General features: G+C 36.5%; 1 protein-coding gene across 1 annotated transcript in view; it reads right to left on the bottom strand.

The window, feature by feature from the left end:
* Nucleotides 1-248: 248 nt before the first annotated feature.
* LOC149173533 (period circadian protein) overlaps nt 249-11946 on the bottom strand; it is a 73931-nt gene continuing 62233 nt past the window's right edge. The window contains exons 3-4 of the mRNA XM_089424641.1: nt 943-1359; nt 249-578 (exon numbers count right to left, since the gene is read on the bottom strand). Of these exons, the coding sequence (XP_089280767.1) occupies nt 444-578; nt 943-1359 (552 nt within the window). The 3' untranslated portion in view covers nt 249-443. The remainder of the gene's footprint in view (nt 579-942; nt 1360-11946) is intronic.

The raw sequence follows: 11946 nt of genomic DNA, 5'->3' as shown, positions 1-11946 counted from the left end.
AAGCTAAACAGTGGCAACATTTACTTAAAGGGCTACTCAGCTCATCACCCTGATCCTTTGAATGTCAACCAAATCAACCTTTCAGCTGCATTGTTAAAACACTATCAGCGTAGTGTAGTAGTGAGGGCTAACAATGGGAAAATATTGGATATTTATCACAGATTGAAGCCACTATCAATAAAATCACACTTGATTTGTGGCCCGTTTCCAAATTCTATACTTTTCAGCAATAGAGCATGATCTGTATGTTACCATACAACAAACAGCTTTCCTATTCACTGAAACATAATTTCCAGCAAGATATTGCATGTTTTGTTCCAAATCAAGAATTTGAATTTTTGTAATGTTTGATAAAACATAACATCAATTTAAGCATTTTCAGTCTAAACTTTTAAAGGTTACATTATACAAAACAAAATTCTTAACAGGAATGAAGATAAGTGTCATCCATACAATCTACGCCAGTCATCTTCTACATTTTTCTCAATCTCAATGGGAGTATTTTGATTTTCCAGTAGTTCTTTTGAGAATATAAGTTCCATGTGACTTGCCAAAAGATCGCCAAGCTTGCAAAGCATCTGAAGAAGGCAAAAAAAACTGCCAGAATTAGTTCTAGGACATAGCACAATTAACAGAAACTTTGTTCAAATTAGATCAACATATCAGATATAGTTGTCTAGAAACTTTCACATCTAATGCATGATGAGAGAATTACAGTAGTTCTATGACATTTTGCAAGAACAGTATTTACCATTTTATACAATAGACTTTTTATTTGGTAATCTGACATGTATAGCAAAATTATTGTACAAATGATGTTCATGAATAACTTGGTACAACTGCGAACAGAATCGTGGATCTACACTGATTCCAGAAAGTTAAACGATTACTGTTTTATTTTATCTGTCTTCTATAAGTTCCCTCTGCAGATAAAGATTATACCTGCGAGTCTTCCACTTGTTGCATTCTGGTTCCTTTGCTGTCTAAACGGCTGTTTGGGGTAGTTGGAGCTACCAGAAGCACTGCAGACACCTTCAAAACATGAACAAAATGCAGAAAGGAAGCCACGAGATCATCAGATATGTGTGTCGTTGGTGGCAGCCTTTTAAGACCGCTTGTGACGGCCTTTGAAAAATCAGACCCTTCATTGATTTCAGCTGCATATAGAGACTGCTCCATGTCTTCAAGCTGTAGACATCTTAGATTTTGCAAGGATTTTGGAATTACTGTAAAAGAAGGAAATATGACTGTGAAAGACAATGATTGCGCAGAAGCTTTTGAATTGATGAACTTCAGAACTTCGTAGGCTACGCAAGCACTAGTAGGAGCTTTGTAGTTTTGAAGGAGTATCAAGGACACCTGCATTTACAACAACTCTTCAGATTCACACACAGATTCCATTCTGAATGATATGAAAGTCAATAATGGTCAATGAAGCCACATGAATCACAGACTGATAAAACCTATGGCTGAAAGTGATCTGCTATGAAAGTTACCGCTGTGATTTTAAAAGCAATTTCCAAAGTACTGTTGGACAGTATTTGTCATTGATGTCAAAGTTCTGAATACTGGATGTGACAAAGATTGTTGAAAATGGTAGCAAGAAAGGTTTCTTTGACTTGTGCCGTAGTCAAAGAGACCTCAACAAGTTCTTCTTTAGCATGCTCGAGTTCCCTATATGTTAGGACAAATTCCTGTGATTTAGGATGGGTCCATATAAATTAGGACGAGTTATGAAGCAGTTCAACTGATGTGCTAGAGTAGAAGTCTTAGTTATTGTCTTCTAGTGCGAGTTAACTTGGAAAAGGATGAGTGACAAGTCTCCAATTCTAGATCGAGACTTAAGACGAGTTGCATGAGCCACTTCAACTCCGTTAACAACTCAACCACCAATTCGATTTCCTGAAATAAAGACTTGCCAGATTTAGCCATTCGAAGTGCTTATAAGGAAGAGCAAAGGCACAATTGTAATCATAATTTTGTATGCACTAGTTTGTGTTTGAGCTTGTGAGAGAAAGGCTACCAAGAGAAGCTTGTGCGAATTATTGAAGAGGAAGAATTCTTGCAGGGAATGGGCTAGGAAATAGGAAGCATCCCTATTTAATAGGAGCACCTATTGCGCTAGGAAATAGGGATTTCAGCACAAGGAAATAGGCCTCCAGAAGTACACAAGGATTTAGGAGCAAGATCAAGGTTACTTGCAGGTGTTTCAAGCTTAGTACTAGCAGAGAAATCAGATTGATTTCTATTGAGACAAAGTTGTATTGTCAGAGATCTGTTGCTCATTCTTTTATCAAAAAGAATTCTGAAGCAAGCAAAGGGTTTTCCCAGTTGGGTTCCCTAGAAAAATTGTGTTGCTGAATTGTGTGATTGTGTAGTTATTTTTGTTCCGATTCCGCTGCAATATAAGTAGAGAAATTCTATGTCTATATGAAAAGAAACTAGTTTTCAAATTGTTCATATTAGCAGCTGCAGAATTTTGTGGATTTTCCCCAAGGTATCAGAGTAATGAATAGAATCGATCGCCACATAGACCTCAGTTTTGGGAGAAAGCCAAATAGGAAAAGAAGATTTCTAGTGTTTAGTTTTCACTGAGATGGCCTCAACCGGGCTCAGAGATCAGGATAGACTTGACGAAGCTTCTAACTTTGGTGTATGGAAGGCTAGGATGCTCTTTCTATTGGATGAGCATGGTCTGAAGGAGTCCGTGACAGTTGTTGTAGTTGTACCGGTAGATCCTATCTATTTCCATGAGTACAAGAAGGAGATATCCAAGGCGAAGAGGATGATCCTCAATGGAGTTCGAGATCATATAGTTCCACATAATGCAGATAAGAATAGGACAAAGGACGTGTGGGATGTTGTTGTGAAACTATACCAAGATCCATCTAAGAACTGTAAAATGACTCTCAAGGAGAAATTGGGGATCACCAAGATGCAAAAGGGTGAGAACGTAACTTCCTATCTCACCAGGATTCAAGGAGTTTGAGATGGGCTTGTAGATGTAGGAGAGAAACCAGAAGACATTGAGTTGGTGTGGACAACTCTAAATGGGTTTACCAAGGAATGGCGAACTTTCATTCAAGGAATAACTGGACGAGGCAAGCTACCAGATTGGGAATGCCTGTGGAGTGATTTCACTCAGGAGGAGCTCAAGCTCAATCTTGTTGAGGCTTCTACCAGCAGCAGTGGCAAGGGATCAAAGGTTGGGAATAAAGAGGAGAATTTTGCTCTTGCAAGTAAATCCAAAGGCAAGAAAGGAAAAAGGAAGGACGAGACCAGTCAAAAGAGTGACAAGAAGAAGAAGGATCTAAGTAATATCAAGTGCTTCCATTACCATGATTTTGGCACTATGCTACTAAGTGTCCAAATCGAAAGGAGTCGAATAAGGAACATGTAGCTGCATTGGCTGAGGTAGATGGGTTTACTTCTCAGCTTGAGAAATATTTCTCAATGATATCTTGCATGGCAAGCTCAGTAAGCAGCAACACGTGTATTGATTCAAATGCCTCTTTCCACATGACCGGGAATAGGGAGTATTTCAACCCGCTAGAGGAGAAGGATATGCAGGTTCATATCAAGCTTGGAGATAATGGCAAGTATGCAACCAAGGGAGTTGGTATTGTCAGCGTTGAAAGAGAGTTTGGGAGCTCTCTCCATCTCAGAGATGTTCTCTATGTTCCAGGGCTGAAGAAGAACCAAGTTTTAGTAGCAAACCTTGATGATAAGGGATATGATGTCATCTTTAGCAGAGGTAAGGCATACCTCAAGCATCTAGCTTTTGGGACAATGAAGCAGATAGGTGTGAGGATGAGGAACCTTTGCAGGTTGTGTTGACCACTGAAGTGGCACCTGATGATTATATGAAGACTCCATGCCCAAGGATGTACCAATGAACACTTGTACCATCAGATATCATCAGTCAACAGAGTTTTTAAACTCTACTTCTATCTTCTCATCATATTTCTTGTACCTAGATTCCACACCCTGCGAGGAATTGCAATAAGTGATACTAGTAATGATAATTTTTTGAGTCTGTAATAGGCCTAGGATGTTGGGACTCGATCAACAAACGAGTACACCTTGGAGTGTTTTTTTTATCTAGTTAATTATCCCTTCTTTTCCAGAGGCGGATAATTTCTTGGGTTTTTTCACTCACGTTTTACCCCAAAGTTGGGGTGACGGTTTGAAGGTTGAGCCCCTAATACATCTTAGTGTTTAGAGTCGATGTATATTACCATACTAGATCACATAAAAAAATTCGTGGAATTTGGTTAGGTCTAGGTAGTTATTTTTAAATTTTTTAGATTTTCCGCACTACGGAAATTGCTAATAAAATTATACTTGTAATGTAATAAGTGATGTCTAGAGAAGTTGTATGGGGTATGAGTAATGAAATTTGCACCTCTCACCCTCAACTTTCTACTATGACACACTTTGATGGGTTAAAAATGTGTTTTGAACCCTCAAAACCCACTTTTCCTAAGTTTAATGGGAAATCTGGCAATTAATTAAGCCATAAATTAAATAAATGGAGAAAAATAAATATCCACACATGTTAAATGTTGTGGAAATGAGGTGGAAAATTATGGGCAAATTAAAGTGAAGTCCCAAGGTGATGTGGACTCCTAAAATCAAGGAAAGGACATGTGCTCAAATAAAATCAAATTTCTAGCATTAAATGAGAAAATTGCTTAGTTGTAAATTCGAATTTGTGAAGTTAATGCACATTTGGGAGCTAAGTCACCTGACACGGGATTCGGGACACGTAGGATTCGGGATTCGTGGTGTCGGATTCAGACACGCTGACCCCCCGAAAAAGGACACGTTATATATTATTTTATTAAATATATATATATATATATATATATTTAAAATATATATATATATATATATATATATATATATATATTCAAAAGTAGATATTATCAAATTTCTTACACAAATTTTAATTAATGATACAAATTTATTGATTTCAAACATAGATCTTCATCTATAGCTATTAGCATGCATAGTACATACAAAATTCAAATAAATGTCAGTGGTACTAGTCACATAAATGATAAATCTATTAAAAATTTAAATCATGATTCATAATTCATAACTGAAAGACAACTTACAACTACAAGATAGTAAGATAAACACACTGACAACTGCAGTTTTCTCATTAAGTCATCAAATCAAAATGTGTTACATAGGTAGTGTTGGTGCAATGCCAATGGCAAATAGAAATAGAAAATATAAAACAACTACAGGTACACAAGCCTCAAGGCATCAATCAGCATCATTGTCCCCATCATCATGGTCCCCACTGCTCTCCTCTGCATCCTCCTCCTCCCCTGTATCCATAGTCGCCTCTGCATCTGTTGGTATGGAGGCTGACCCCTCTAAGTCATCAAATCTAACAGGCTCTAGCACTGGATCATTGAGATCCATGTTGGCCAATGCCAACTCAACAGTGGTGTCCAGACCCATATCATCAGGAACAGTGTTACTTGGGAGTGGGGAGCGAGAGCGAAAACGGGAGCGGGAGCGACATATTAAGAAGCTCTTGGTTTGGTGCTCTTGATTAAATACGAGTTCCATACCCTAATACATGACAAAATTCAATGGAAACATTGCAATCCCCCAATCCTAAAATCCTGAAAAACTGATAAGTCTGCTGGATTTTGAATGAAATCTAAAATTCTACTTTCTCCATATGAAATCCAATGAGGCCGGAACCACTCTCAAACATCCTGAGTCATTTCATGGTAATGTTAAAAATTTAAGTAAAAGGATGAAAATGAAGATTAAGGAGAATGTCACTTTTACTTTAAGAATTTAACATTACCATGAATAGCATATCAATACTAGGGCCTAGACTTGATCATGAAGCTGCCAAAATGCTCTACTCCTTGCTGCAACAGCACAAATCACTTACCAAATGAAAATATTAATGAGAAAACACACATTTTCATACCCACGCTGAGCTTAGCAAGTCCTGGAAACTGGACACGTGTCCTAAAATCGCGACACGCCTCTGAAAATCTCGACACGCCCTCGGACACGACGTGTCCTGTGATTTGGACACGAATCCGGACCGAATCGTGTCGGATTCGCCGAATTCGGGATTCGCAGGGGGTTTAGGACGAATCACGTGACTTAGTTTGGGAGGATTTGGGAAATATTTGGTGGAGATTTTTGTGAGAAATTGTTCCAACATGGGTTACCACCCATATACACTTGTCATTTCATCATAAAATTAGAATTTGGCACATAAGGGAAGAAGAAAATGGTGTCCACTTGCCAGAATTCGATTTTTACACTTGGCATTGGGACTCCATTCAACAAATTCGAATTTCTCTTTGGGATTGTCATCTCATGCCACTTGTTTAATCACTTCTACATTGGGATTAGCTCCCATAGTTCTATATAATAGATATAATAGAGCCTTTAGCTTTCATTTGTATCATGTAATAAGCTATTGGGCTTGAGGAAACTTTGTCATTTTGTACTTGCATACTTTCTTAATACAATCAAAACTTTGGGGATATCTCGCTGGTGTTATCTTGACGTTATGAGGTGATGTCCTTTCATACTACTGCTATTGTGTTTAATTTCTTTCGCATGTTGAATTAATATTAATTTATGCTTGTCATCTTGCTTGGATTGATATGTGCAAGCTATCTTGCACATATCATTGATTTAGAGTAATATTCTAGAGATAAGCATGTCAATTCATTTTAAAAGGAATGTTTGGTTTATCTTATTCATTATCTTGCCCTAATCTTGTGCAAACTAATACGTGTTCAAGTGTATGGGAAAGATCTTTTGTATTGTGTGCAGGAATCCATCTGGAAGTGGGAGAAATCTCAATTAAATCAACTCACTCCTAGAATCACAGGGATCCAAGACTTAGCCATTTTTTCGCTTCAAGTTTTCAATCCAATGAAGAACAAAAGGGAGTTTTCTTAATCTATAGCTACTTGATCATCTATTTAAAATTCAAAATACTTCTTTGATTCTATTTCTTTCAAAGTTATATCTCCTATTCAAGAGTCATTTCTAAAGCTAGGCAAGTATGGGGGTTCACTCACATTATTTAAGCTAGTACTATGTAAATTATATTCTAAGTTTAGTTTTGGTTTCTTTTTCCTAATTTTACACTGACAATTGGTATTTTTTTTTGTTTTGCAGCCCATAGGCTTAAAGAGCTTGAGGAGAAGCTTTGGAAAATTACTCAATCGTGTGTATGCGGGACCCCATCACGCGATCCAAAGACTGATTTCTAAGAAGGCCATAAGCACTTGGGAGAAAGTTGCAAACTCATCGGGGTCATGGGCCTTTTGAGCCTTGTGAATCTCTTTTGGAGATTTTTTTCCATCTTCAAGTTTGTTGTTGTTATATTTTTTGGGGAGAGAGTCTAGCTTTGTTAGAGTCTCATCTTTGTAAAGATCTCTCTCGTATTATGGGTTGCCCTCTTAGAGGCATGTTTACCCAGTTTAAGAGCTAATAAAAGATAAAAAAATGTGTTGGAGGGAGCTTGGGATATTTCCCATGGCATCCTCCTTCCTCATTTAGAGGAGGGATTCTTGTGGGTGGCCTAATCTTACTTTTAGTTTTTTCTTAGCTTTCTAGCTTTTAAATTTCATATGTTGCATGCTTAAAATCAATACATTTCACTCAACAAGCAAATTTTTATTAATCTTGTATTTAAATTCCCACATGCATATGCTCTCAAGTTTTGCAAACTATTTCTCTTTGAAGCATTAGTTTAATTTGGGGAATTAACACAATTTGCACTTTATCTAGGCATTTTAGTATAGGAAGGCTCCAAATCTCATTAAAATTTACCTCCAACTTAAGTTGATTGAATAGACTTTTAGGGACCCCCTATCTCTATTGACTCCTCATTGTGAGATCCAAACATTTAGGCGAGGATGAGGTCTGAGGACTAGAGTTCAATTGTAACTTTGTCTTAGCACTAATTAATAAAATAAACCAAGAACTCATTCCATCATATTTGCTTTGTTTGCAAAGTTCTTATATTTCTTGTTATCTTGATGGTTTAAAGTTTCACATGCAAATCTTATTTCAAGAGGCACTTTGAATGCAAGCATTGTAATTCCTTTTAATTTTGCAACAAGTTACTTGGAAATTGACTCATCTTGTGATTTAATTATTGTCATAAATGGTTGATTTCACTTTCAAGTACTATTATTTTGGGTTGCAAACTTAATTGCATGTTGTCATCTTGGTCTAACATTTGAGTTATTTTCGTATCCTTTTGAGCAAGATAGTTTCCATGCTTTGATTTGTAGACTTATTCATCTTGAAAGCATTTATAATACCTTGTGCTAACAATTTATTGTTTCACTTTTCAGGGTTATTTTGGCTTTCCATTTGAAAGCATTTCACTTCATTCTAAGCAAATACAATTTCATTTCTTAAAGAGCAATACTTTGAAGGCACTGGTTGTTTATGTATTTCATGCTTATCTTATGTATTTATGGTTATTGCTCATATCAATTTTGCTTATAAATCTTAAAGAAATAATATATTTAACTCTAACAATTCTCCTAGAAACTCACATTTCTTTAACTTCAATTTTCATTAAGGACCACCCCCCTTAGCTAACCTAGGAGATAGCTCAAACGGAGAGAGTCGAGATTAGTTTGACAACCCCTTCTCTTAATTCCCTGCCACCAACCACACTTTGTGGGGTTGAAGGCTTTTCTCACTGACGTGTAGGTAGGTGTAGGCGGCAAGATCAACATTTTTTGGCACCGTTGTCGGAGACATGTCTTCTTGTACCTGGAAAATACAACTAAATTTTGGTTTCTGCATGTTGGATTATAGAGTTAGATTGCTATTCAAGTGGCGACTCCACTTATTTCATTTTCTGCAAGGATTTCTACTTGAAGCTTGCTTCTTGTAGATTTCTTGCTAATCTTGGATAGGAGCCTCTCTCTGGTATCCATTTGCTCTTTCAGGGTCAAGCGAGCATGACATCATGAATGATTTGTTCGCCCCTTGTGATTTTACTAACATTTCAGGCTATCCGAATTTCATTCCGGATGAAGCCATTGAGGCTATTGAAGAGTTGCCTAGTTTTCTAGGTAACAATGCCATCAGTACTGAAACTCACCTTAGGAATTTCCACCTTTGTGTGAGCAAATGGTGCCATGATATTAACCATGAGGATGTTAAAATGAGACTTTTCATCTTTTCATTAGATGGAAATGCAATGGATTGGTTCACAGAATTACGTGCAAACAGTTTTGATTCTCTAAAATCAATCATTGATGCCTTTGAAGAAAAATATGGAGATAAAAAAAAGATCGAAGCGAAAGCAAATGAGAATGATAAGGATCTCATCAAGGGGTTGACTAAAATGATTAAAGATATGCAACTCGACCAAGTTCAACTCATTAAGACCATGGAGGAAAATCATGCACAAGCAATAAAAGCCATGGAAGTCAATCATTCTAATCAAATGGCCAGTTTTCAAAATAGGTTGCTCACCATGGAAGAAAAACAAGTGCAATTAATCAACACCATGGAAACAAATCATGCCAAGGAAATAAGTGTTATGAAGGCTAATCAAGTCACTTTTCAAAATAGGTTGGATGAAATGGAAAGATTACAAGTACAAAAATTCCAACTTAGGTTAAATGATGAATGGGAAGAGAACAAAGAAACAAATCATAAGCCTCCCAATCCACTGAAACAACCTTCATCTCATTATGAGGTCATTTACTCCATTGAAAAATGGCTAATTGATGGAGACTTGGATAGCAAGGAAACTGAGGGGAATCAAGTTTATACTTATGAGATTGATCCATCACCCATGTCAGAGCAAAAGCAAAATGGACAAAGGCAAGTCAAAGAAGTCTTGGATACTTTGAATTTTCCATCGGAGCATCTTGTAAATCAGACAGAAAAGTCTACTTTGATTACCTCAACATCAACATCACAATCTATTAAGAAAAGAAAAAAGCGGAAAGGATTTGGTAAATCTGATGACCATGTACAACACAATGTTGGCACAGACCAAAGTCCTAAGATATTCAGAATTGGCCAGGACACATCAGAAAAACCACCCATGGATTTACCCGAAAGTACGCAGGTTCTCAGCATGAACTTCATTGAGGACATCTAATTCTATGGGGCATCTTTTTGTATCATATTTCTAACCTTATCCCTTGTCATTTTTGTTTAATTAGTTTTATTTCGTGAATAAATTGTCATTTATGCTCTTAAAATAAATTTTCATTTCTTCATTTATGTACTTGATTTCATTTGATAATATTTAGAATAACTACTGTTGATATAAGTCTTTTGTCGATAGATGTAGATTTCAGGTTCTTGCACACTATCACTTCATATCTAGCATCCATCCCCATATGGAGCCAAATGTTGACCACTGGAGTGGAATCTGATGATTATACGAAGACTCCATGCCCAAGGATGTAGCAATGGACACTTGTACCCTCAGATATCTTCAGTCAACAGACTTTTTAAACTCTCATTCTATCTTCTCGTCAACTTTCTTGTACCTAGATTCCACATCCTACGGGGAATTGTAATAAGTGATACTAGTAATGATGAGTTTTTGAGTCTGTAACAGGCCTAAGATGTTGGGACTCGATCAGGAAACGAATACACCTTGGAGTGTTTTTTTAATCGGGTTAATTATCCCTTGTTTTTCAGAGGCGGATAATTTTTTAAGTTTATTCACTCACGTTTTACCCCAAAGTCAGCTTGACGGTTTGAAGGTTGAACCCCTAACACATCTTAGTGTCTAGATTCAATGTATATTGTCATACTAGATCACACAAAAAAATTCGTGGAATTTGGTTAGGTTTAGGTAGTTATTTTTTAACTTTTTAGATTTTCCGCACTGCGGAAATTGCTAATAAAATTATACTTGTAATATAATAAGTGATGTCTAGAGAAGTTGTATGGGGTATGAGTAATGAAATTTGCAACTCTCACCCTCACCTTTCTATTATGACACACTTTGATAGCTTAAAAATGTGTTTTGAACCCTCAAAACCCACTTTTCCTAAGTTTAGTGGGAAATCTGGCAATTAATTAAGCCAGAAATAAGATAAATGGAGAAAAATAAGCATCTACACATGCTAAATGTTGTGAAAATGAGGTGGAAAATTATGGGGGAATAAAAGTGAAGTCCCAAGATGATTTGGACTCTTAAAATCATGGAAAGGACATGTGCTCAAATAAAATCGAATTTCTAGCATTAAATGAGAAAGTTGCTTAGTTGGAAATTCGAATTTGTGAAATTAATGCACATTTGGGAGGATTTGGGAAAATATTTGGTGGAAATTTTTGTGGGAAATTTTCCCCACATGAGTTACCACCCATATACACTTGTCATTTTATCATAAACTTCGAATTTGGCACATAAGGAAAGAAGAAAATGATGTCCACTTGCCAGAGTTCGATTTTTACACTTGGCATTAGAGCTCCATTCAACAAATTCGAATTTCTCTTTAGGATTGTCACCTCATGTCACTTGTTCAATCACTTCTACATTGGGATTAGCTCCCATAGTTTTATATAATAGAGCCTTGTGTTCTCATTTGTATCATGTCATACGCTATTGGACTTGAGGAAACTCTATCCTTTTGTACTTGCATACTTTCTTAATACAATCAAGACTTTGGGGATATCTCGCTGGTGGTATCTTGGCGTTATGAAGTGATATCCTTTCATATTACTGCTATTGTGTTATTCTTTGGCATGTTGAATTAATATTAGTTTATGCTTGTCATCTTGCTTGAATTAATGTGTGCAAACTACCTTGCACATATCATTGATTTAAAGTAGTATTCTACGGATAAGCTTGTCAATTTATTTTAGAAGGAATGTTTGGTTTATCTTATTCATTATATTGCTCTAATCTTGTGCAAACTAATACGTTCAAGTGTATGGGAAAGA

Source organism: Pinus tabuliformis, chromosome 4_2 (genome assembly GCF_031772625.1).
Source record: "Pinus tabuliformis cultivar Carrire ecotype Pingquan chromosome 4_2, CPIR1, whole genome shotgun sequence".
In the NCBI taxonomy this organism is placed as follows: domain Eukaryota; kingdom Viridiplantae; phylum Streptophyta; class Pinopsida; order Pinales; family Pinaceae; genus Pinus; species Pinus tabuliformis.
Note: the sequence above shows the minus strand (reverse complement) of the source record. Positions and strands in the feature narration are given on the sequence as shown.